The 27698-nt window shown below is 44.7% G+C and overlaps 1 protein-coding gene across 7 annotated transcripts in view; it reads left to right on the top strand.

Moving 5' to 3' along the window:
- Nucleotides 1-27698, top strand: part of LOC119966096 (RNA-binding motif, single-stranded-interacting protein 3) — a 1648548-nt gene that overhangs the window by 1422355 nt on the left and 198495 nt on the right. For 6 of the 7 annotated variants that reach the window (XM_038797300.1, XM_038797299.1, XM_038797303.1 and 3 more), the window contains 2 exons: nt 3652-3809; nt 21750-21829. In XM_038797300.1, coding sequence (XP_038653228.1) covers nt 3652-3809; nt 21750-21829 — 238 coding nt within the window. The remainder of the gene's footprint in view (nt 1-3651; nt 3810-21749; nt 21830-27698) is intronic. The other variant, XM_038797302.1, reaches the window with a different exon arrangement.

Genomic DNA, 27698 nt, shown 5'->3' with positions numbered 1-27698 from the left:
CGTGATTCACGCCGATTTTCACTCCAAAAATGCCATTCAGTCATTTTTTGTGAAAATTCTTCCCATTGGGTCGGGTCAACCATTAGCCACAGATTTAAGCAACTCAGTAATGAATAATTTAGCAAATTGTTGTTATACGTATGTTGGTAAGAAGAAGCAGTCACTGATCATCAGAAAAGGATATCAAAAATGAACAGCTACAACAAAGAACTCAAAACCCATCTGGCAACTTACTTTACCAAAATAGCTAAGAAATAAAATTGAGCATCCTGCGCAGCCAACTGCATCCAGAGCATCAATTGCATCTGGCGGATAGCAATTGCAGCAAAGACCATTGTGACATTGTCACAAAACCATGGAAAGCTCCCACTCAGCCTGCATTACCTACAGACATCAACAGAATTGCCAGTGGAATGTGGCAGCAAGTACCAAACAAATGATGGTTGCATTTTGTGTGTGTGTGTGTGTGTGTGTGTGTGTGTGTGTGGGGGGGGGGGGGGGGGGGGGGGGGGGGGGTGGGGGGGGGGGGGGATTGGATTGGATTGGATTTGTTTATTGTCATGTGTACCGAGGTATAGTGAAAAGTATTTTTCTGCAAGCAGCTCAACAGATCATTCAGTACATGAGAAGAAAAGGGAATTAAACAAAATTCAAGAAAATACATAATAGGGCAACACAAGATATACAATGTAACTACATAAGACCATAAGACATAGGAGTGGAAGTAAGGCCATTCTGCCCATCGAGTCCACTCCGCCATTCAATCATGGCTGATGGGCATTTCAACTCCACCTACCAGCATTCTCCCTGTAGCCCTTAATTCCTCGCGACATCAAGAATTTATCTATCTCTGCCTTGAAGCCATTTAGCGTCCCGGCCTCCACTGCACTCCGTGGCAATGAATTCCACAGGCCCCATCACTCTCTGGCTGAAGAAATGTCTCCACATTTCTGTTCTGAATTTACCCCCTCTAATTCTAAGGCTGTGCCCACGGGTCCTCGTCTCCTCGCCTAACGGAAACAGTTTCTTTGCGTCCACCCTTTCTAAGCCATGTATTCTCTTGTAAGTTTCTATTAGATCTCCCCTTAACCTTCTAAACTCCAATGAATACAATCCCAGGATCCCCAGCCGTTCCTCGTATGTTAGACCCGCCATTCCAGGGATCATCCGTGTGAATCTTCGCTGGACACGCTCCAGTGCCAGTATGTCCTTCCTGAGATGTGGGGCCCAAAACTGGACACAGTACTCCAAATGGGGCCTAACCAGAGCCTTATAAAGGCTCAGTAGCACATCGCTGCTTTTATATTCCAACCCTCTTGAGATAAATGACAACATTGCATTTGCTTTGTTAATCACAGATTCAACCTGCATGTTTACCTTTAGGGAATCCTCGACTAGCACTCCCAGATCCCTTTGTACTTTGGCATTATGAATTTTCTCACCGTTTAGAAAGTAGTCTATGCTTGGATTCTTTTTTCCAAAGTGCAAGACCTCACATTTTCTCACGTTGAATTGCATCAGCCATTTCCTGCACCACTCTCCCAAACTGTCTAGATCCTTCTGCAGCCTCCCCACTTCCTCAGCACTACCTGCCTGACCACCTAACTTCGTATCATCGGCAAACTTCGCTAGAATGCCCCCAGTCCCTTCATCCAGATCATTAATATATATGGTGAACAGCTGCGGCCCCAACACTGAACCCTGTGGGACACCGCTGGTCACCGGCTGCCATTCCGAAAAAGAACCTTTTATCCCAACTCTCTGCCTTCTGTCAGACAGCCAATCCTCAACCCATGCCAGTAGCTCACCGGCATAAGCACTGGCATTGGATGAAGCATACAGGGTGTAATGTTAATGAGGTCAGTCAATAAGAGGGTCATTTAGGAGTCTGGTGACCAGTGGAGCAGAAGCTGTTTTTGAGTCTGTTCATGCGTGTTCTCAGACTTCTGAATCTCCTGCCCGATGGAAGAAGTTGGAAAAGTGAGTAAGCCGGGTGGGGGGGATCCTTGATTATCCTGCCCACTTTCCCTAGGCAGCGGGAAGTATATATGGAATCCATGGATGGGAGGCAGGTTTGTGTGATGGACTGGGCGGTATTCACGACTCTCTGAAGTTCCTTGCGGTCCTGGGCCGAGCAGTTGCCATACCAGGCTGTGATGCAGCCCGATAGGATGCTTTCTATGGTGCATCTGTAAAAGTTGGTAAGGGTTAATGTGGACATGCCGAATTTCCTTAGTTTCCTGAGGAAATATAGGCGCTGTTGTGCTTTCTTGGTGATAGCGTCGACGTGAGTGGACCAGGACAGATTTTTGGTGATGTGCACCCCTAGGAATTTGAAACTGCTAACCATCTTCACCTCGGCCCCGTTGATGCTGACAGGGGTGTGTACAGTACTTTGCTTCCTGAATTCGATGACCAGCTCTTTAGTTTTGCTGGCATTGAGGGAGAGATTGTTGTCGTTACACCACTCCACCAGGTTCTCTATCTCCCTCCTGTATTCTGACTCGTCGTTATTCGAGATCCGGCCCACTATGGTTGAATCGACAACAAACTTGTAGATGGAGTTGGAACCATGTTTTGCCACGCAGTCGTGTGTGTACAGGGAGTAGAGTAGGGAGCTAGGTACGCAGCCTTGCGGGGCACCGGTATTGAGGACTATTGTGGAGGAGGGAGGAGTTGGTGTTCATTCTTACTGATTGTGGTCTGTTGGTCAGAAAATCGAGGATCCAGTTGCAGAGTGGGGAGCCAAGTCCTAGGTTTTGGAGCTTTGATATGAGCTTGGCTCGGATTATGGTGTTGAAGGCGGAGCTGTAGTCAATAAATAGGAGTCTGATGTAGGAGTCCTTGTTTTCGAGATGCTCTAGGGATGAGTGTAGGGCCAGGGAAATGGCGTCTGATGTGGACCGGTTGCAGCGGTATGTGAATTGAAGTGGGTGCGGGAAGCTCACCAGAATAAAAGTCATCTGGAAGTTAACTGGCTCTGTGCAAGCCTTCCCCTCAGCCATTAAACGCTATGGGTGGGCTTAAGGTTCTGATAACAGGATTTGCATCCCTCCTTGGGTGTTGCCGCCCAATTGGACTGACCAGGAGGTCCAGCAGTCGCGACAACATCTAGAGCCCAGTAATGAGTGCTGCTGGGACTGCACCCACTCCCAAGAAGAAGGCCCAATAGATTCCAGTGTGAGATAAGTATTGGGTGGGGAGGGTTTGACCAGCTTTGGGAGGTGAGTGGGAGTACTATCTGAGGGGGGTGTCCCCCCGGTGTGTAAAGGGCATCCTTCCACTGACAATCCCACCTTCCTGTCTACATCAACCATAATCGGAGCCATTTGGCGTGCGTGTACGTCAATCGTGTGTGTTGTTTTTGTGTATGTATGTGCATATTTTTTTCTTTAGAACAGGCAATTTTAAGAATACTACAAATGTTGAGCAGATTTTGAAGGAAGGTAAGAAAATGCAGAGCTGCATTTTCATGTTTGTTTTTGAAATTAAGAATGCCTTTTTACTGACCATTTTTGATTGGTTTTAAATTGAGTTGTCGTGTTTTTTGACTGTGCTGTCTTTGGTAGTCTTGATTTTCTATCCCTGGAACTCTTAGGTTTCCACTTTGAAATGTAGACATTCATGTCATATTTTCTTCTTTCTTTGCAGCAGCAGGAACAGGACCCAACCAACCTGTACATCTCAAATCTGCCCATATCCATGGATGAGCAGGAGCTAGAGAACATGCTGAAGCCTTTTGGCCACGTGATCTCCACAAGGATATTAAGAGATGCTAATGGAGTAAGCCGAGGTGTGGGATTTGCCAGGTGAGAGCCAGGAGCCTATCCTTCAATAAAGCTGCCACAAGTAATCAAGTAGGGCAGAATTTTAACTAGTCCTCTTGGTGTGAATAAAATCAAATGGCTAATCTGCTCATGTCAGTTTTCCATTCGGTATGCCATATTTTCATCTTCCTGGGGAGCAGCAGGAAAAGGATCTAATCTGGTTTAGCTCAGTGGGCTAGACAGCTGGTTTGTGATGCAGAACAAGGCCACGAGTGCGGGTTCAATTCCTGTACCAGCTGAGAATTCTGAATTCTCCCTCTGTGTACCCGACAGGCGCTGGAGTGTGGCGACGAGGGGCTTTTCACAGTGACTTCATTGCAGTGTTAATGTAAGCCTACTTGTGACAATAAAGATTATTTTTAAAAAATTTAATCAAAGTGTACATATCACATCTGCCCATATCCGGGGGTGAACAGAACCCCCCTAACTACCCCCCAAGAAAATCCAGCAAAGCAATAAAAACATGATTGACAGTGATGGATATGTTCCTACACAGATCAGCAGGATGAGAATTTTCTGACAATTGGACAGTCACCTTTAGGGATTGTCACTTATTGGATTGTCTGATATTCAAACACACACAGACAATAGTTTTTTTAAGAGGGGTATATTTTCCTGGGTGTGCAAAGTTAAAGTAATTTTCCTGTGATTGTCAACCAAGATATTTTTCCCCCAAGTGTAATAATATTTTGCGTAGGAAACTAAGCCTCATAATCAAAGTAGTCACTTGGCTCACTGAACAGTTTACTGTTGGGCAAGTCAGCCACAGACCAATTTCTTTCTGCTTGAAAATGTAGGTGTTCACAGGGCTAGAAGTACAGATTGATATGCATGATTCCCTGTCTAAAGTGTCAGAGAAAAGCAACACAATATATCACCCGTTAGACCAGGAAGGATTAGGCTGAAAATAGCACAAAATCATTGCATCCCTATATCAGAGATTGACAATTAAGCTCACAAGATCATTACAGATGAGGAAGGCCATTTGGCCCAAGTTATGTCATCTGTTTAGATAGAGCTTAACATCTTCCATTGTATCATTTAAGTGTTAAATTATTTCAGGGGGTTTGCTTCTCAATTCAACCTGGATATTCCAAATATTGATTATATTTGTGTGAAGAATTTCCTGGCATTGTTATATGATGTTGTACTGGTGAAACTCAATCTAGAACATTGCATTCTGTTCCGACTACCATACCTGAGAAAGGATATATTAGCCCCCCTCGTCTAGAGGGATATTACCTGCCAAAGTAAACGGCAATTTAAATAGCCCGCTGCATCCAAGAGGGGGAGACACCCCATGGCTGGCCCATGTTCTCTGGTGGAGGAGTCCAGAACATGAGAACGTACCTTAGAATTAGGTATTCAGAGCAGGGAATATGTCAGGAGACACGTCTTTGTGCAAAGTCTAGTGGCAATCTGGAACTTTCTCCCCAAACAGTGTTGAAGCCAGGGTAATTGAAGAGTTCAGGGGGCAGCATGGTAGCATAGTGGTTAGTGCAGTTGCTTCACAGCTCCAAGGTCCCAGGTTCAATTCCCGGCTTGGGTCACTGCCTGTGCAGAGTCTGCACATTCTCCCCGTGTCTCTGTGGGTTTCCTCCAGGTGCTCCAGTTTCCTCCCATAGTCCAAAGATGTGCGGGTTAGGTGGATTGGCCATGCTAAATTGCCCTTAGTGTCCAAAAAGGTTAAATGGGGGTTACGGGGATAGGGTAGAGACGTGGGCTTGAGTAGGGTGCTCTTTGTAAGGGCTGGTGCAGACTCGATGGGCCAAATGGCCTCCTTCTGCACTGTAAATTCTATGATAATCTATGAAGTATTTTTGATGGGTAATGGCATTATGGGTTACTGAACCAAAATGGGTAAATGGAGTTGTGAAACAGATCAATTATAATCTAATTAAATGACCGGAACAAGTTTGAGGGGATGAATGGTGTGTTCCTTCTTTTAATTAATTCATGGGGCGTTTGTTACACATTCCTATTTGTCCTTGAGAAGGCAGTCGTGAGCTATCTTTTTGAAACACTGCAGATCCTGTGGTGTGGCTACACCCACAATGCTGTTAGGGAGGAATTCCAGGATGTTAACCCATCGACAGTAAAGGTATGGTGATTATTTTCCAAATCAGGATTGCGAGTGCTTGGATGGAACATCCAGGTGATGGTGTCCCCATGTGTCTGCAGCTCTTGTCCTTCTAGGTTGTAATGGTCATGGGTTTGGAAGGTGCTCTATAGGGAGCAGTGCATCTTGTCGATGGTACACACTGCTGCCACTGTATGTCGGTGGTGGAGGGTTTGAATATTTGTGGAAGGGGTGCCAATCAAACGGGATGCTTTGTCCTGGATGGTGTTGAGCTTCTTAAATGTTGTTGAAGGTGCACTCATGGGGAGTATTCAATCATAATCCTGACTTGTGCCTTGTAGATGATGGACAGGCAATGGGGTCAGGAGATGAGTTACTCACTGCAGGATATCTTGTCTGTGACCTGCTCTAGCAGCCAGGATATTCACATGGCTAGTCCAGATCAGTTTCTGGTCAATGGTAACCCCCAGGATGTTGATAGTGGGAGATTTGGTGATGGTAATACCATTGAATGTCAAGGGTAGATGGTTAGATTCTATCTTGCTGGAGATGGTCATTGCCTGACTCAAATGACCTGTTCCTATGTTCCTGTATCAGCCCTACATTTACTAGTTTTAACTTGTCTCCTCAAGGTCTCTTTCCACAGTTCAATTTAAAGTGTCAATCTATTTCCTTAATGATCTTATACACTTCTATAAAATGAGTTCTCAGACACGCCTCCTTTCCAGAATGATAAGCCCCAGTTTATATGTTATAATCCTGATACATTGAATCAGCCTCAAGTATCATAAAATCACGACAGTAACATGGAGATAGGGCATGTTAGCAGGTCAGCTTCAGAGGGAGGCAGCGACAAGGGAAATTCTTCAGGTGAGGGATAGGGCAGGGAAGTTGGTGGTGGCTCCGGAGCTAATTAACAAAGTTTTTGAGGAGTTTTCTGAGAGTTTGTACAGGTCAGAGCCACCCGGGGGAGACCGTGAGATGCAGGAATTTCTAGATGGGTTGGAGTACCCGAGGCTAGGGGAGGGGGACAGGGCTACATTAGAAGGAGCAATAGTGGAGCAGGAGATAAAGGATGCGATTGGGAGGATGCAGTCGGGGAAGGTGGCAGGGCTGGATGGGTTTCCAGTGGAATATTATAAAAAATTCAAGGATAAGTTAGCACCGATGGAGTGTGGGTCATATAGGCCCATATCACTTCTGAATGTGGACGCAAAAGTATTGGAGAAGGTACTGGCGAGTAGGCTGGAGGAGTGCCTCCCGAAGGTGATAGGTGAGGATCAGATGGGGTTCATGAAAGGGAGGCAGCTGTTTTCAAACATTAGGAGGGTTTTGAATGTCGTTGTGGCACCGGCGGAATGGAAGAAAACAGAGGTGGTTGTGGCATTGGACGCTGAGAAGGCATTTGACCGGGTAGAATGGGGGTACCTGATGGCAGTTCTGGAGCGGTTTGGGATTGGATCAAGATTTGTGAACTGGGTAAAGCTATTATATAAGGAGCCGAAGGCGAGTGTCCGCACAAACAATATCAGCTCGAGATACTTTTCTCTCCACCATGGGACGAGGCAGGGATGTGCTATGTCCCCCCTGCTGTTTGCACTTGCGATTGAGCCGTTGGCCATTGCATTAAGAAGTTCGGGAGCATGGAAAGGAATAGTGCAGGGGGGGGGTGAAGAGCATAGGCTGTCCTTATATGCCGACGACTTGCTGCTGTATGTGTCAGTACCGAGTGTGTCGATAGGAGGACTATTGGAGCTACTACGTGTATTTGGGTCTTTCTCGGGGTACAAGCTGAACCTGGACAAGAGTGAGTATTTTGTGGTGTCTCGGCCGGGGGTGGGGCAGGGGTGGGGCAGCTGCCATTCCGTGGGGCAAGGACTCACTTTAGGTATCTGGGGGTGCAGGTTGCCCCGGAGTGGGAGAAGCTTTGCAGGTAAAACATCACTAGTCTGGTGGGGAGAGTGAAAGCCGATCTGGCAAGGTGGGATGGTCTCCCTCTGTCACTGGCGGGTCGGGGTACAGGCGGTTAAAATGAATGTGTTGCTACGATTTCTGTTTATTTTTCAATGCCTACCGGTTTTCCTCCCAAAGGCTTTTTTCAGGGAGATTGAGGGAAGGATTACCTCGTTTATATGGGAAGGGAAGGTGGCCAAAGTGAGAAAGGTGCTGCTACAGAGGGGAAGGCAGGCAGGGAGTTTGGGTCTCCAGAACCTGATGTACTACTACTGGGCGGCGAATGTGGAGAAGGTGCGGAGCTGGGTCAGAGGGGTTGATTCCCAGTGGGTCAGAATGGAGGAGAGTTTGTGCAGGGGGCCGGGGCTGAAAGCACTAGCAACATCTCTGCTCCCGATAGCTCCGGGGAAATACTCAGGGAGTCCGATAATAATAGCTTCATTGAAAATCTGGAGGCAGTTTCGCCAACACTTCAGGTTGAGGGCAGGATCAAGGGAAATGCCGATTCGGGAGAACCACAGATTTGAGCCAGGGAAGTGGGATGGAAGTTTTCTGAAATGGGAGGAGAAGAGGGCAGCACGGTGGCACAGTGATTAGCATTGTTGCCTACGGCACTGAGGACCCGGGTTCAAATCCCGGCCCTGGGTCACTGTCCGTGTGGAGTTTGCACATTCTCCCCGTGTCTGCGTGGGTTTCGCCCCCACAACCCAAAAGATGTGCAGGTTAGGTGGATTGGCCACACTATATTGTTCCTTAATTGGAAAAAATAATTGGATATGCTAAATTTATTTAGTTTTTTAAAAATGGGAGGAGAAGGGGATTGAGTCGCTAAAAGATTTGTTTCTTAGGGGTCAGTTTGCAGGATTGAGGGAGCTGGAAGCAAAGTATGGTCTGGAGCAGGGGCAAATGTTTAGTTACATGCAGGTTCGAGATCTTGCCAGGAAGGAGAAACAAAGCTTCCCGGAGGAACTGGCTCCACATTGCTGGAGGAGGTGCTGACGACAGGGGGACTGGAGAAGGGGGTACAGTCAGCGGTGTGCGGAGCTATTTTGGAAGAGGATAAGGCACCACTGGAAGGGATCAAAGCAAAGTGGGAGGAAGAGTTGGGAGAGGTTATAGAGGAGGGGGTCTGGTGTGAGGTGCTCCGGAGAGTGAATGCCTCCACCTCATGTGCAAGGTTGGGGCTGATACAGCTGAAGGTGGTATACAGAGCACACCTCACGAGGGCAAGCTTGAGCCGATTCTTTGAATGAGTAGAAGATGTATGTGAGCGTTGTGGGGGGGCTAATCACGTTCAGATGTTTTGGTCCTGTCCAAAGCTAGAGGAGTACTGGAAAGAGGTTTTTAGGGTAATTTTCAAGGTGTTGCACGTGAAACTGGACCTGGGTCCCCGGGAGGCCATCTTCGGGGTGTCGGACCAGCCAGGGTTGGTAACAGGAGCGGAGTCAGATATCGTAGCCTTCGCTTCGTTGATCGCCCAAAGGTGGATCGTGCTGGGATGGAGAGCAGCCTCTCCACCCTGTGCCCTGGCGTGGCGGGGGGACCTGTTGGAATACTTGGCCCTTGCAAAGGTTAAGTTTGAACTAAGGGGAAGCTCAGTGGGGTTCTACAAGTCATGGGCATTATTCATTATGCACTTTCAAGAACTGTATAACATTGAACATTAGTTGGGGAGATGGGATGGGTGGGAGGATTGGGGGGAGGGGGCTGAGTATATTAAGGATGACTATGGGTAATCCCTGATTCTTTTTTGTCATTTGTTTATGTAAACATGCGGACTGTTGTTTGGGGGTTGTTGGGAGGATGAGATTGTTGTTCTTGTTATGGGGATTGACATATCTGTTGCTAATTATTGTTTGTTGTCGGTGGGTGTAAATTCGGGAGAAAATGTGAAAAAGGAGAATAAAAATATATTTTTTTAAAAGAATCAGGACAGTGCAGAAGGAGGCCATTCGGCCGATCGAGTCTGCACCAACCTTCTGAAAGTGCATCCTACTAGGCCCACTCCCCCACCCTACCCCAGTAACCCCACCTAACCCTTTAGACACCCAAGGACAATTTAGCATAGCCAATCCACCTAACCTGTACATTTTTGGACTGTGGGAGGAAACTGGAACACAAGGAGGAAACCCATGCAGGCACGAGGAGAAAGTGCAAACTCCACATAAACAGTGACCCAAGACTGGAATTGAACCGGGTTTCTTGCGCTGTGAGGCAGCAGTGCTAACCACTGTGCCACCGTGCTGAACCATATCCTCTGAACACTACCTCCAACACCGGAATATCCCTCTTGTTTTTTGTACCAGAACTGGATGCAGTATTCAAGGTGCGAACTGACTCGAGCGTTGTAAAGACTGATCACTACTTACTTTGATTTGTATACCATTTTGGCTATGTATTCAGTATATTGTTGGCTTTGCTGATTGCTGCTCTCCGTGGGTTCGGAAGATTTAACAATACGTCTAAAAAAAGGTGCCTTTGTCTTTTAAAGCTTCAATTTTCACTTTTCAGCACTATTAACGAAAGGCGTGCAATATCTTTTCCTTCAATACATTTGACAATATCATCTTGTATCTTCCATTCTCCAGTTTACTTACACATACACGGCCAACTCAATATCAATGCTGGATTACTTCATTAAGTTCCACTCCCCTCCCTAGTTTAGTTTCACTTTCAAATTTGACCACTTTGATTTTCTGAATCCAGGTCACTTATGTAAATTAGAAACGGCAATAGCCCTCGTGCTGATCTCTGGGGCAACCCTTTTAGTACTGTGCTCACCATCCCCCACACTCCCACCACTCTGACTTAATTCCTCGAATGAGGATTCATGTTTCCTATATTCTGCAGCCTGTTTCTAACCCATTCCCAGGGTTTATCCTGATTTCTCAGTTTTAGGTTGAATTATACAGCTTTATGTTTGCGCTTTTCACACAAAAGCAAAACACTACATACATCTCATTTTGTTCTCTCTCCTCTGCCCCCGCACTGTAATGCTAATCAGTTTAACTCCATATTGGGCATCACGGTGGTGCAGTGGTTAGCACAGCTGCCTCACGGCGCTGAGGTCCAAGGTTCGATACCTGCTCTGGGTCACTTTCCATGTGGTGTTTGCACATTCTCCCCATGTTCGCGTGCGTTTCGCCCCTACAACCCAAAGATGTGCAGGGTAGGTGGATTGGCCATGCTAAATTGCCCCTTAATTGGAAAAAATGAATTGTGTACTCTAAATTTTAAAAAAAAGTTTAACTCCATGGAACTGCAGTGGAGGAAAACATTTAAGGGATTGGCACCTGAGATGGAACAGATACACAGATGGAATTCTGTATGTATAAATCTTCGCTGTACTATGTTGGTGAAATCTGAGTTGATCTGCACTGGGCTGAATTTACATAATTTTAACTGGATTTAAAACGGGCAGGATTTTCCGGTCCTGTCCAAAGTAGGACTGGAAATTCCTGCCGGACGTCGATGACTTTTAGCTGTCTCTCCAGATTTACTACAGACTGGACTGGAAAAGCCAAGCCTCTAATTTTGACCATTTAGGTAGTTGTAAATTTGATTCATCCCCAATGAATTCTTGATTAAAAACAATAAAAGATGTAATTACACAATATTGCTTATTCCCAATATTTTTAGTAATTTTCTGTTCTTTCTCCATGGAGTTCTACAGCACAGAAAGAGGCCCTTCAGTCCATCATGTCTGTACTGACCATAAGGCACCTATCTATTCTAATCCCATTTTCCAGCACTTGGTCGGTAGCCTTGTATGCTATGGCATTTCAAGAGCTCATCTAAATGCTTCTTAAATGTTGTGAGGGTTTCTGCCTCTACAACCCTTTCAGGCAGTGAGTTCGAGATTCCCACCACCCTCCATGAGAAAACCTTGTTTCTCAAATTCCTTCTAAATGGCCCGCCACTTACCTTAAATCTATACCCCCTGGTTATTGACCTCTTGTCATTATCGTTCATTATTCTTTATCTTTTTCATTAAAATATGAGGCTAGATAGGCACATCAAACTAAGTTCAATCCTGTGTCAGCCAGTCATCACACAGGCCCAGTCACTTGCCACAGATTAATGATCCAGAACAGAAACTCCGACTTTTTCTCTCCTTAGATGCAAGAGTGGTGAGCCCTCATTGCAAACAAGGACTATTGAGCTGAGCAGGAGCATTGCCGATTTTGTGGCCACTTGTTGCCTAAAGCGAACGCCACCCCCTAGGCTTCTGATCTTAAACACCTAATTCTCAACCAACAATTTTGTGTTTTGAATGTTCATTCCAGGTCATTGAATGGAAACAGCAGTGTTCTGATGCATTCTTTTGCTGGTCCAAGGATATTGAACTATGCTAATACTCCAAATGCAAGAGAATAATGCCATTCATAATAAGAATGACATTTTTTGTTGTTGTAAAGAAAGAACCCTGTGGGGCTGGTTTAGCACACTGGGCTAAATCGCTGGATTTTAAAGCAGACCCAGGCAGGCCAGCAGCACGATTCAATTCCTGTACCAGCCTCCCCGAACAGGCGCCGGAATGTGGCCACTAGGGGCTTTTCACAGTAACTTCATTTGAAGCCTACTCGTAACAATAAGCGATTTTCATTTCATTTCATTTCATTTCATAAAGTATCTATTTGGTATAATACCAGCATTATTGCCCCAAGCACAAACAGTTTACGAGAGAGTTCACACAGTTTTCATGATGCAGTTGCAGAATGTTCATGACAGGCAGATAACATTAGTTTGGAAGTTTGCATTATTTAGTAAGAGCCCTACTCACCAGAGATAAATCCTTTACTCTTCCACTCCAAAACAGAATGTTTCAGGGTCAGACGGCAGCAACTCTGGCATTAAGCAGCCAGCCTTCTCTCGGATACTTATGGGCCTGACTTGATATCACTACTCATGTATGATGGAGTCCGCTACATTTATTGTTCAAACGTCACGTCATATCTACACTGGGAGAAATACTAAATGGAATGTTTCGCAATGAAGGGATTAAAATGAATCCCAGTTTCACTTCTCCATCACTGTTGCTTAAAGCTTTTCAACCAAAATTAAGGGTAAATCTGTCAATTTGGATGGCTATGTAAAATGAGTGCAATGGATTGGAGGCCCATCCACTTCACCTTTCTATTGAAGTCAAACTTGTGCGTTTAATGGGTGACCAATCTGCGACCACCGTTTTTTTGCCCCCTTTGATTCTGAGTTCTGCCGTAAGTGTCAAAATGATTGAGATATAAATCATATAAATTGGATTTTAATTAAGGTACGAGAATAGTGCCATATTAATTTAATAAAGCGAAGTCTGATACTGTGAGAACTTTTATTAGGTTTGAAAAAAATGGCATTTTCCAAATTCAATCCTCCCAGCCCCACAAAACATTTGGGTTGCCTTTTCATGCATTCCCCCACCAATTGTACGCTACCTGCTCCCCCTATGACAGGGCTCATCTGCTGGGTGCATGGGACGGCAACTTATTTTTCACCAGGGGCAGCCAGTGAGCTATACCAGATCTCCTGATTGGCAAAATCTTAATGAGGTCCGAACCTGAAAGTGGTTCAAAGCTCCCGACTATTGAACTTAGCAGCAGCATTGCCGATTTTGTGGCTTCTAAAGCTAACGTCACCCCCTAGGCTTCTGATCTTAAACACCTAATTCTCAACCAACAATTTTGTGTTTTGAGTGTTTATTCCAGTTCATTGAATGGAAACAGCAGTGTTCTGATCTATTCTTTTTAAAGCATTCAGGATAAGTTGAAAACACAGCTGTGAGATAAAGAGAAAAATGGACACCTTGTAAAATTTTGAAATTGCTTTATGACTCAATATTGAAACTTCATTGACTCCAGATTAACTAGATTATTCTATGTAACTGAAGTGAAACTTGCTGATTTCTCTGTTTCACCGGCCAGTCAGTTAGTCAGTCGACAACACTCAATCAACTGGCTCCAGATACAATGGAAATATTGATGGAACCAAATTTGCTAATTGAAATCAAGAATTTACTATGAAGCGTTTCTGCGGTATTTTGAACATAGTACGATCAGCGTTAAGATCTATTTCTTCCCTCCACATTGTGCAGCAGGTAGTTGAAAGGATGTCAACTTGCCCGTAGTTGTGCAATGGCAGAGTCCCATAAGGTTTCAAGTACGTTGCAGGGACAAAAGATCCAGCAGTGGTAACTGAACACCACATGAAAGGAGAACTGTAAACAGTGTTCCTTTCTTTGTGCTGCTGCTCTTTGTCAGGACTGATAAGTTTTCACTTGACTTAAAGCCAAGCGTGTGCCAGGTTGCTGATAGCATCGGCTGGAATTTCAGATCCACTAATTGAGAAATTCGAGGAGAAAAGGAGTGCATTCTTCATACAGCTGCAATAGGGAGTGCGTGGTTCGGCTCTTGAGATAGCTTATTGGAGGAGTTTACATGTGATAACGCTTTTTGAAAGTATGTCTTAACATTGATTTCCTGTAACACTCTTCCCACAACTTCATGGTATAGGCACACCAACAGTTCTTTCTTGAATTGTGTGTCAGCTGTCACATAAATACGTACTTCTACATAATTTTTGCCCCTAAAATTTCCAGCTCTCTTCTTACGACGTCATTCTTGAAGAAGTTGGTTTGTTCTTTGGCACAGGTAATTTCCAAGAAGAATGCTGAATGATAAAGAATAGCAAACTGAGTAATACCAGCATTATCCTGGCTCAGATTGGAGAACTCAGCAGAGAACAGAAAATCTATCATTGTAATTTAGAAGAGGAACATTTTTTAGCATTGGCTGGATAAATAGCTAGAACGGAGGAATGTGCCCTTTGCTTTACCTCAGTGACAACACTCTCAGTGGCTGAATTGCATGATGGGCCAGTTACTTCAAACTTTTCACCCCCTGTATCTTTAGCTCCTCTTCTTCGCTACTTTGCAATGCTGTCTCTCAGAATCTGTTCACAAAATGATTCAGTTTTACTTAAGGATGGAAGCTGATTTAAAATGCCAGCTGAGGCTTGAACCCAGCCACATACACTCGAGTGTTGTGAAGCCAGACTATGGAAAGAAATGTTCACCAATTAATACACTACATTTGTGTAATAACTCCCACGAGGACTATGGGGGAACCATTGTTGATCTCCCCATAGGATTCGTGGAGTGCGAGCTTCCCAGATAGGGGGTAGAGGCGACCGAGCTGGAGCCTATTAGAAACAGACATAAATGCCGGCCCAAAGAAGGATCTGGTACAGTTAGTTCTCCCAGCATGGACTGGAGTGGGAGCGAGTTAGTGCTGTGAGCAGATTATTATATATCGTTAAATAAATCTCTGTTCCAGTACTGCCTTTTTCAAGTTACTAAACTGACGACGAGGATGGGCCTCGAAACCTCGCGTCTAGTAGGAGACACAGAAGTGGCACCATGACTTGAGGACATGAGGGCGGCAGTTTCACTTGGGGGTCGTGGTCTCTACCCGCAATTTTGGAGAGGGGGCACTTTGGTTCCCGGGTATCATGCTGGAGAGAACAGGGCCAATCTCGTACAAAATTGGATTCATGGGAGAGTTCAACAAAGCATTTGGACCACCTGAGAAAGCGGGAACCTGTGCCTAAACCGGTGGCCCCTCCATGCCAAGAGCCACCCATCAGCCTGGGACCCAATTGTTCAGATCCCAGCACCAGGTCCAGCAGGAAGAGGATTAATCCGGCTTGGAAATAGACACAGAAGTGTCCGTACATATGGACATAGATGTCCATAGCAACGGACACTTCAATGTCCGGGACCAAGGTCCGGCAATAACACTTTGGTGGTTGGGCGGTCGACGAACCGATACACACCGCCCGCCCCAGAGCTGCCGCAAGTGGAAGCACAGCCATGGGCAAAGCAATGTAGAAGGCCCCAACCTTTGGCAGTGAAGGGGAACTTTCGGACGTTGGGGTGGGGAGAGATGTTGTAACCTCCTGAGGACCATGGGGAAACCATTGTTGACCTCCCTGTAGGACTTGTGGAATACAAGCTTCCCAAATAGGGGGCAAAGGCCACCCAGCTGGATCTCATTACAAACATACATAAAAGCCAGCCCAAAGCTGGACCTTCTGTGGTTAGTTCTCCCAGCAAGGACTGGAGTGGGAGTGAGTTAATGCTGTGAGCAAAATATTGCACATTGTTCAATAAATCTCTGTTCCACTACTGCTGCCTTTCTCAAGTTACTAAAGTTTGAAATTGCAAACATGAATTTGTTGTGTTCTCCAATCCAATCCAAAGATGCTGTTGATTACTATTCAGTGTTCTTTGTGGGAATTACATGCAACATAAAGACAGAATTGGGATTGGCAGTCAAGCTGTCCATGCTGAATAGCCCGCTGACCTGTTTTCCCTCATACTTCAGGCCAAGAGCAGCACGGTACCATTGTGGATAGCACAATCGCTTCACAGCTCCAGGGTCCCAGGTTCGATTCCGGCTTGGGTCACTGTCTGTGCGGAGTCTGCACATCCTCCCCGTGTGTGCGTGGGTTTCCTCCGGGTGCTCCGGTTTCCTCCCACAGTCCAAAGGTGTGCAGGTTAGGTGGATTGGCCATGGAAAATTGCCCTTAGTGTCCAAAATTGCCCTTAGTGTTGGGTGGGGTTACTGGGTTATGGGGATAGGGTGGAGGTGTTGACCTTGGGTAGGGTGCTCTTTCCAAGAGCCGGTGCAGACCCGATGGGCCGAATGGCCCCCTTCTGCACTGTGGATTCTATGGAAAGAGCCATTGCCATCCATGGAAACAGGCTGCAGCACAGGCAAACTCTTCAAGTGAGATTTGGGAAGGTATAATATCCAAAGAGAAATTGGAAGGAAGAGAGGAAATACATTTTAAACTTTCCACTGGAGGTTTGAAATCATATTTTAATTATATTCACAAGGCGAAGTAACTTTTTGTACAGGCACCAACAAACCAAAATAAAATCATAAAATATCAGACCTCATTTTGTCAGGCACTTTGCTTGAATCAATTATTTTAAATAGTATGGTCAGCACTGTGGCATAGTGGTTAGCACTGCTGCCTCACAACGCCAGGAACCTGGGTTCAATTCCAGCTTTGGGTGACTGTGTGGATTTTGTACATTCTCCCCATGTCGGTGTGGGTTTCTTCCGGGTGCTCCAGTTTCCTCCCACAGCCCAAAGATGTACAGGTTAGGTGGATTGACCATGACTCTGATTGCCAATCCACAGAATTTCAGGCCCCTCGAGACTGATGATATTTAAAAATAAATTTGAACTTTCACTCGATAGCTGGAAGAATGATATGTCAAGATTTCATGTTTTATAACTTTAACTGCAATGAATTACTAAAATCACTTTTGATTAAATGCTACTTTTGTGTTTCATGCATCTTATACTTTAATCTACAGGGAAGAGTATTTCCCTTTTATACCTTTTATACCCTTTTATCATCTATTGCACTCTCCATGGAATTGCAGTCCACAGTTGGTCCCACCTTTCAGTGGGTTCCTGTAACCCCATTTTACCGAGATTTAACTTTCCTCAGTTTTAGGAGAGTTTCTTAAATCGACCAGCATTAGTAAAATCTTGTTCTCCTGGCCATGCCAGAACAAATCTCTTGGAAGGCTACAGGATATGTCCCTCGGCTAGAGAGCATCTCCCTCCTACATCTCTCAGTTGTAGCTCACAAAGCAGCCTTTCTGTTCGCTGACCACATGGGAGCTCTGCTGTCTGTCTGTGTTGTTCATTGATTTGTAGGGAAGCCTGTAACCTGATCTCAGAAATAATTTCTTCTGCCTTTTTCCCCATGGCAACGTGAAACACATCGACCTTGTATCTAGAAAGAAATGCTAATTAGCTAACCTTGATCCAATTTCCTTTTATCTTAAAAGGAAGTGGACAAATTACAGCGTATCTGTTTACAACCTGGTACCTTCAACACCTTTCTAGGACATTGATAGACTCAGTGTGTGATTTAACTAAATGGGAGCAAAGTCCCATAGCGAGTGTGTCCAGCAGAGTTTTTCCCGGTGCTTGCAGCGCTGAGAAACACACTATCAAATGGCACTCAGGTTAGATAGGGGGCTTCAGCAGGGAGCTGAGGCCGCACATAGCCCCATTTTTTGCACTGAGGAGCTCCACTTGTTGGAATTCCTCAGTGTAGCGAGAGATCGGGATGCTATTTAATAGTGGCGTTCCCATTTCTGGATCCGCAGATGCGACCACTGACACCCCCCAAACCCCAACTCATAATGGGGAAATCCATCCCGCACCCCCCCCCCCCCCCCCCCACCCCCACAACACCCACACAGGGAGCCCCGACTTGATTGCCAGCTTGGCACCCTGGCAGTGCCAACCTGGTACCTTGACACCCTGTCAGTGCCAACCTAGTACCTTCGCCCCCTGCCAGTGCCACTTGGGCACCTTTTTGGGTGTCACATGTCTGTTTGATCGCACCCTCAGTCTCCTCATTGCAAACCCAGGAATAGCTGTCATTGTCTCCAAGCGTAAATGCATTTTAATTTGCTGCATAGCAAGAGTACGTTGAAAATGTAAGTAATGGAAAGACGTGAAAGGCTATTTGATCTATCAAGCCTCTTTCTGACCTGCCATGATGTCAAATCTGTTAATGTTGGAATTTGTGTTAGAATGAACTGCATGTTTTAAGCTGCACAGCTATCCTCAATCGGGGAAGGATCTTGGAATCATTGCAAGAGTATAAAAACTGAGTGGCTGGGAGGAATTGGGAGAGTTTGTGACTTTGCTGTCTTGAAAATAAACCTACTTTCAGGTACAGGCTAGCTTCAGATTCATTCTTCTGTGACATACAATCATTGGAATTAACACAGCCACCTCATACAACGTCCCGAGAGGGGAACTAACCTGTCAAAACCTGGAAGACGACCAAGCCTCGGAGAGTTTTTCACCAATTTCCAAAGATAATCAATTGAAACTCGAGGCTATTAATCTATCTGATAGCTTCCACTGATAAATTCTGACCAGTTGCATTTTGTAAGTGACTCATCCATGATCCCAATAATTATATTCTGTCACAGATTTGATCATCTGTGTCTGTACTTATTATTCCATCCTGGTCTTAAATTCATTTATTTTATTGTCTATAAAACATTCTTCTGATCTGCAGCTTTCCATGAAGGCAGTTAAATGTAACCAGTGCCTTCACGTTCTCCATTCATGTCAAACAATATATGTTCCTATGCACACAAGTACTGAAGAAAACAGAATTCTTTCATTTTTTCGTTTTCGTAACATTGCAAGGGCTAATAATGCTATAGTTGTGCTGTGAATTCTTGCCTGTTTTTGCCTAACAGCACTCTATCCTATGCCATTAATACGTGGTGTTCGATAACAGCTCATGTGACTTGAAATCTGATCAAGATAAACTTGAGCATATCGAAATGTCTGCTACCCACATCCTAACTCGCACCAAATGCCATTCACCCATTATTTGATTTGATTTGATTTATTATTGTCACATGTATTAGTATACAGTGAAAAGTATTGTTTCTTGCATGCTGTACAAACAATACATACCCTACATAGGGAAGGAAGGAGAGACTGCAGAATATAATGTTACAGTTATAGCAAGGTGTAGAGAAAAGGTCAACTTAATATGAGGTAGATCCATTCAAAAGTCTGATGGCAGTAGGGAAGAAGCTGTTCTTGAGTCGGTTGGTACGTGTCCTCAAACTTTGGTATCTTTTTCCTGACGGAAGAAGGTCGAAGAGAGTATGTCCGGGGTGCATGGGGTCCTTAATTATGCTGGCTGCCTTTCTGAGGCAGCGGAAATTATAGATAGAGTCAATGGATTTTACGTGATGGACTGGGCTACATCCACAACCTTTTGTAGTTCCCTGAGGTCTTGGGCAGAGCAGACTCCATACGAAGATGTGATACAATCAGAAAGAATGCTTTCTGTGGTGCATCTGTAGAAGTTGGTGAGGGTCGTAGCTGACATGCCAAATTTCCTTAGTCTTCTGAGAATGTGGAGTCGTTTGTGGGCTTTCTTAACTATAGTGTCAGCATGGGGGGACCAAGACAGGCTGTTGGTGATCTGTACACCTAAAACTTGAAGCTCTCGAACCTTTCTACTTCGTTCCCATTGATGTAGACAGGGGCATGTTCCCCACTATGCTTCCTGAAGTCAATGATAATCTCCTTCGTTTTGTTGACATTGAAGGAGAGATTATTGTCGTCGCACCAGTTCACCAGATTCTCTATCTCATTCCTGTACTCTGTCTCGTCATTGTTTGAAACCCGACCCACTACGGTGGTGTCATCAGCAAATTTGAAAATCGAGTTGGAAGGGAATTTGGCCACACAGTCATAGGTGTATAAGGAGTATAGTGGGGGCTGAGGACACAGCGTTGTGGGGCACCGGTGTTGAGGGTGATCGTGTTGTTGCCTATCTTTACTGATTGTGGCCTGTGGGTTAGAAAGTTCAGGATCCAGTCGCAAAGGGAGGAGCCGAGGCCAAGGCCACGGAGTTTGGAGATGAGTTTCGTAGGAATGATGGTCTTGAAGGCTGAGCTGTAGTCGATAAATAGGAGTCTGACATAAGTGTCTTTGTTATCTAATTGGTAAATAGGGTAGAGTGCAGGGCCATGGAGATGGCATTTGCTGTGTTACCCCATGCTCACTGATCTACACTGGCTCCCGGTTAAGCAATGCATTGGTTTTAAAATTTGCATTCTTGTTTTCAAAAACTGCTGTGGATTGGTTCTCCCTATCTCTTGAATTTGTTTCATCCCACAACCCGCCAAGATCTCTGCGCTTCTCCAATTCTGGATTCTTGAGGTATCCCCGATTATCATCACTCCACTGTGGCAGCCATGGCTTCAGTTGCCTCAGCCCTAAGTTCTGGAATTTTTTTCCTTAATCTTGATGCCTTTCTCTTCCCTGAGATGCTTTTTGAACCCTTTGATCAGATTTAGGTCAACTGTCCTACAATATCTCCCTTTGTGACTTGGTGTTGAAATTTGTTTCATAATGTTGATATGAAGCACAGTGGGACATCATACAATGTTAAACGCAATTTTCTATATTTCTATGCCTTCACAGTTTAAAGACCTTCAATTTGGTCTTCTATTCTCCAATGAGTATTGTTCTGTGTGTCTTCTTAGACTTAGAACATACAGTGCAGGAGGAGGCCATTCGGCCCATCGAGTCTGCACTGACCCATTTAAGCCCTCACTTCCACCCTATCCCTATGACTCAGTAACCCCTCCTAACCTTTTTGGTCACTAAGGGCAATTTATCATGGCCAATCCACCTAACCTGCACGTCTTTGGACTGGTCATAAATTGTCTTGCTATTCTTTTTTTAACTCTTGCAAATGCACCAGTATCCTTCTGAATGAGGGCACATAAATAAGTAAAATAATCTTTTCAAATTATAATGAAATATCCTTGAGATATATCCTTGTCCTTGATTTTCTCAATAGATAGATTGTGGTTTGATACTGCTGGTAATTGGTAAATAATTGCATAACTTTCTGTTGTTTTGACTCTGATAATGGACACTAATCATTGTATAAACTTTGCATGTCAGTGATTTGGAACAGACTGCAGTTGCTCGGTACAACAGTTAACGTGCTTCACTCCAGGGGAACAGTTACTGGTAGAACCTCTCCAGTATTATTTATCCTGTTGGGTACTGACAAAGTGGCATTAGGAGCTAATGCTTCTAAATTGTCCATAACATTAGTGGCAGATCGCTCCTTTGATACAGTCTCTCCATTAAATGTGTGTCTGCCATAAAAATGGACTGTTCTGAAATGCCACTCTCACACTCCAGAATACAAAAGATATTCTGAAGAAAATACAATGCATTTATGACCACATTTTTTAGTCACTGCATTACAAAATACCACTCAACCCCTTTTCTTATATCTAGAATGGAGTCCACTGAGAAATGTGAAGTAGTAATTCAACATTTTAATGGAAAATATCTGAAAATGCCACCAGGTGTACCAGGTATGACCTATTTTTATTATTTGTTATTGATAAATCAGGAAGATGGAGTTAATAGCGAATTGTGCATGGTGTGTGAAGGATTCAGATGATTTGAACGCAATACTAAAGCTTGAATGGATTTATAATTCCCTCAACTTTAAGCAGAGTTTATTTTAATGTAACCATTCTCACTGAGGCATATTTGTGTATATATATATATTTCAAATAGAATATAAGAGCAATATTTTGAACTATAAAAATTATATCTGATTTTGTTGCATTTGCCTCTTATCTGATTTAAGCTTATTGATTTATCAGATGAAATGTGTGATGTTATGGAAATTTAGGGGGTGAAATTGTCAGTAGCACAAATTCTGTAAAAAAAAAAAAGGAGGAATTTTGCCACTGTTAAAAATATTCATCCATCAGGGCCAAATACGAATTCCCTACCTGAAGGTCTGTGAGTCCTGCCGGCCTGCCCAAACTTCCCAGAAGCATCCTGTGAGGCTGCCTCTTGGAGTCCTGTCGAATTAAGGAGAGTAAGTGGGTTCCTGTAGGCTACCAGCCCAATCAGAGGTCTTGCTTTCAGCTTTGGAAGATCAGCCAGCGGTCTCACCAGGACAGCTGGACACTGCTCAGTCAGCGAGGAATGTGCAAGGGTGCCTCAAAAGTTGAGGCACGCTCAGATTTGTGTGTTAACTTCAAAACCAATCAGCGCAGAAGCTGATAGGCCCTTCCAAGTGGAGGGGCAACCCTTCTGGATGAAGTCTTTGGGTGGCAGATGCAGTCTTTCCTGTCAGGCCCGATCATTGAGGGAGAGGGCCTCCTTTTTATTCCAGTTAACTATGGAGCTTGGCACTTGGAGGAAGATGGCTCCAATGCCGGGAACATTCCGGTAGACTTCTCCTCACTCAATAGGTGCTTAATCATAATTATTGACTACCTGCCACTGCTTCTGCTGCTCAGAGCCTTGTCAGAGATGTTGAATAATCGATCCGATGTAGATCTCCCAGTTTTCCCTTCTGGTCCTGCCTCCAAAACATATGTGTTGGTTTTATAAGATTTGGCCGAGCGAATCAGCAGCCTGTTTTATACCTCACCCGACTTTCATTTTCATTGTCATCAAATGGGTTGCTGATTCATTATCATCTGTCTTGCGCTGCCATCAAAGACCAGTTTCACACCCTTAAATCTTGAGTCCACATTAGAAAATAACATTGCTGTTTTTAAAAAAGTTATGTATGGTTGATATTGATAGTTTCGGTCATGTCCTCTTTAATGTCCTGTGCAGGGCGGCAGTTGGTTGACTAGTGGCTGTTCATCAATGCTTTTTTCTGATATTAAGCAGTGTGATTTATTACTAAAACTCCAGTCAAACATATTAGCCAGATGTTTGTTGGTATAGCGACAGGCCCTGATAATGGGCCCAAAAGCTGCAGACAATCCCACCTCAGCCCTTTGGTGGACATCAAGGTGCATTATTTCGTCATGCAGGTGCATTATTTGACCATCCAGCAATTAATTAGTTGCTGCTGGGTGTCCTGTTCATGACATGCACTTGCCCCCAAGAGCTGAATGCCAATTGGAGGGGTGGGCTCGTCAGTAGTGCCATAGGAAGTGATTAATATTATTGAAACTGCACCCACCAGAGAGGACACCTTGGGAACAGTCCGCTCTTGCAACTGGTGCGGTATGGGGTCACCAGGGCCAGTTGAGCAGAACCTGGTGAAGAGGGGGTTGTAGGAAGTTGGTTGAGGGTGGCTGCAAGGGTGTTTGCTGCAGGTCAGCAACTGCTGCCATTGGAACCTCTGTGGGCCATAGTTCTCCGTCCCCCCATCCCTCCCACTGAGGCTGCCCAGAATTTGCCAGTAGTCTCCCACATGATGTGCAGGGTCTCTCACTCTCTCCCCCCCCCCCCCCCCCCCCCCCCCCCCCAAAACAAGAAGAGGCCCATAATCTAAGTGTACCAATTGACCCCAGGACGGGGAAGCTATCCTTCCCCTTCCCACCTCTGGTAAAACACTGTGATAGTGGGAGATGACTGGCATGCCAAACCTGTTACGTTCCACATCCCCCTCTGCCTCCCAGCCTGTAGCCAGAGGGCTGCTAACCTCCAGCTCATGTAACACTGAGCTTCCTCTGGGATCTGCTTAAGTAATCAGCATTATTCCCAATTTGTATGACCAGAGCATAAGGGATAAGCACAGATTGATCATCCCCTCAGTTCAAATAACTTTTAGAATCAGAGCTTTCCTTTTGCTTTGAAGTGCTTTACCAAGCAGCCGCCCCATTGGCATTTTCTGATGTGCAGCTCAAGGGGTTTCTTTTTAATTGACAATGAAATATCTATTTCTGATTTTCGAAAATGAAGTTCCAATTTTAACTCCACATTGGAATTGAGCAGGTGGGAGTGGGGGGAGTAACAAGCTCTTGCAATGTGCTTGTACAAGAACCAGGCCATTTTAACTCCTTATATGATTAATGGGATTGCTGACCTGATCGTGACAGGAAACCTGTCATCACCTAATTTTCTGCACAGGATTTCTTGTGGTTCCGTAGGTACTGGGTGTGGGGCTCTATGTGTTCACATTAACATTTAAAATGGTAGCTGGGTGCTTGTTGCATCTATTCATGGGTTTTTACCTGGTTCTGGCGTGCTTTCGGCTTTCTTCACTAAGCTGTGCAATTAAAATGCGGGCTCATGGGAATTATTGGTGCTCTGAATAGGCAGGTTAAATTTGCTCCTTTAGAATTGGAGCAATGAGATCTGTAACATGTCTTTTAACATAGTGTGTACATCTATCTATGTGATGGATGGATTTTTATCATTCTTCCTCACTTGAAGGAAGGTCACACATATTTGGAGGTCGCACGGCTACAGAGAAACTTTCGTAATGTGGGCACAATATTTAATAATTTATGTAATTAAAAACTGCCAGATTTTTTGACATATTTATTCGTGATTAATTAAAATGTTCTTGCCAGTGTGTTTGCTGTTGTTTCTCACCATGCATCAGAAATTCATCTTTTTATCATTTTAAAAGGAACTGTTGAAATGCGACGTTACATGCACAGTTTACATCCATTGCTTGACAGTTCAAATTAGCATTCTTTAAAAATGAATGTTCCCTATGCTTTTCACTGCATTTCTATGATGCTATTGTTGCCAGAATAGACAATTCACCAGTTTGGTGAGAATTCTGGAAACGTTGAGGATGACTGAGTTTAAAGACAGCTGTTTGTTTGGGTGCACATTTAACATTCTAGCCCTTGCAATGGATGTAAAGTCAAACATATTCCTTGATAAGTTATTGCATCAGGACCAAGAGGAATGAAAAATCTCTGAGCTGTGTCATTGGCCATTTCCTTGGGAGTCTGAAAGACCAATGCACCTAAAACCAAATGCTATACACCATGAAACTACAAATTGACATTAAGCGGGTGGTGTTAGCCTACACGTGTGCATTTCAACCTTAAAAAAGCTGTTGTGTTTCCTGTTGCTGATACTGATGGAGGATGTTGTGTTCTGCCTGCAGGTATTGGATTTTTCAATCCGAGGCTCACTCTCGTGTTAGGTGGCTAAAATTGTGGCTATTTTGAGAACAAAACCATGTTGTGTGAACAATCTGGCAATGTTTCCATCTTCGGAGAGACAATTACAGTTGTACAAAATGTGAACATAGATCAAACCCACCAAGGAGAGACATGTGTGAGTGTTGTGTATCCAAATAATTGATATTAATAGTGGGCACCCATTCATGTCAACAAAGCACTGTAACAATCCTTGCATTGAAAGAGAAAGTAATAGTGATACTTTTGGAAGCTCTATTGGTCTATTCCCGCTCGCAAGCTAACATAAACTTGAAATGAGGCAGGAATCCTTCTTACTGTATCATGTATAAATGAATTATGCACTTAAAAAAGATTTTAGGCTTACGTAATAAGATGCATTGCAGTAACCTGGACTCGTGCCGCAACTTAGTGTGTGAAAAAGACAGAAAGTTACAGTTTGTTTAAGTATTTAATATCAGTCTAATATCTGGAAATTTACAGCTTGTGTATAACAGGTATTGTTGATTATATGGTGCATAAGATCTAATAAAAAGTTGAACTTCTGCTTTGTATAGGGTTCTGGAACCCGTCCTACTTGGTCATTTTGGTCCTATAACACCTCTCTGGTTACTATATTATGAAAGTTTTAACTGATAATTGTACACAGACTCATGTAATTTCAGCAGTTCCAGCCTGAATTTCAAAATCAATTGAAGACAGGGGCAGGGATTCTCCGAGCCGGCGCAGGCTCGGAGAATAGGAGTTGATGCCGAGACAGCCTGCGACGCCGGTCCGATGCTGGGACGCGATTCTCCAGCAACCGGAGAATCGGCGGCAGTCGACGGGGAGCAGGTCGGGAGTTGTTGAAAGAGGACCCCGCGCCGATTCTCTGCGGTCAACCGGCCGAGTTCCCGCCGTTGTGATTCATGTATGGTTCCACCCGGTGGGAGCTTGGCGTCGCGTTTGCGGTGGCCATTCTGGTGGGGGGCGGGGGATCAGTCTCCGGGAGGGGCCTCCACGATGGCCAGGCCCGTGATCGGGGACCAGCGATCGGTGGGCGCGTGCGATCTGCGGGGTTGGGGGGGGGGAGGCCTACCTGCTTCTGTGCCGGCCTGCTGTGTGGCTCCGCCATGTTGCGCGGCACTGCCGGCCACGTGCGGATACGTGGCGAGCAGCGCAGGGCCGCATACGGTAGCTGAAGCAGCACGGAGCACTCCAGCGCCATGCTGGTCCCCTGTGGCCAACTGAATTGCCGAGCCAAGAGGCCCGTTGACGCCAGCATGAAATACTCCGGTGTTTACACCGGCATCAACATTTAGCCGCGTTTTCAGAGAATCCCCAGCCAGGGTAGTTCCTTTCAGCACAGGTTTTCTGTGGTGGCATTACTGTTTGTTTTAGTCGCAGTTCTCAACTTAAGCCAGGTGCTGATATTTTGAAACTCACTAATGTTCGTTAATTTTTTTTTTAAATTCCTATTAAGGGGCAATTTAGCATGGCCAATCCACCTACCCTGCATATCTTTGGGTCGTGGGGGTGAGACCAAACTCCACACGGACAGTGACCCAGGGTCGGGATCGAACCTGGGCCCTCGGAGCCATGAGACAGCCCTGCTAAGCCCAGCGCCACGGTGCCACCCGTATTAACGTTCATTAATAATGCTTTCCCCGTCAGCGCTCTGTTCATTTTTCGTTACGGCTGCAAACAGGTGGAAGTATTTGGAGGGTGCTTTCAGATTTCAATTCACCCCTGCCTGATGCAAACATTGAACTCATTAAAATTGACTTTATTGGGAAGAGTGGAGTTAAATAGTCCTTGTCCTGAGATCATATAGAAAATTTAACTGCACCTGGAACTGTGGAGTAATTTTACCCCAGCCGTCACATACAGGCAACAATTCAAGATCATCTCTTTTACAGCATTGTTCTTCAGCTAAATATATCCCCTTTTCTTGACTCTATTCAATGAGCTGCTAGGTTATTCTAAACGTTTTTTATTCTCTGAATAATTCTTTTTGACTATCTGCTTAAAATTGTAAATCTGGTTCTGACTTATTTTGAAATAGTATTTTTGGTCATTTATATCTATCGCATTTAAGACCTGTACTTTATGCACTTTTTGAAATACCCCTGAAAATACCTAGGTTTTTGAGTCTCAGTTACTCTCATCTTCCCATATGGCTCGTGACTTTTAGATGGATCTTGCTGCTCTTCTCTGCACCTTTCCTGATGAAGGACTGTCACTTTTATCATGACCAAAACTGCACTCTCCAAGTGGAGTATGCCGAGTACATTTTAAATCCTCAGCATAACCTGCGTCGAATTAATCTCCATTCTTCTAC

This window comes from Scyliorhinus canicula, chromosome 5, assembly GCF_902713615.1.
Source record: "Scyliorhinus canicula chromosome 5, sScyCan1.1, whole genome shotgun sequence".
NCBI lineage: Eukaryota > Metazoa > Chordata > Chondrichthyes > Carcharhiniformes > Scyliorhinidae > Scyliorhinus > Scyliorhinus canicula.
The sequence above is the reverse complement of the archived record's forward strand: the minus strand, read 5'-3'. Positions and strand labels throughout refer to the sequence as shown.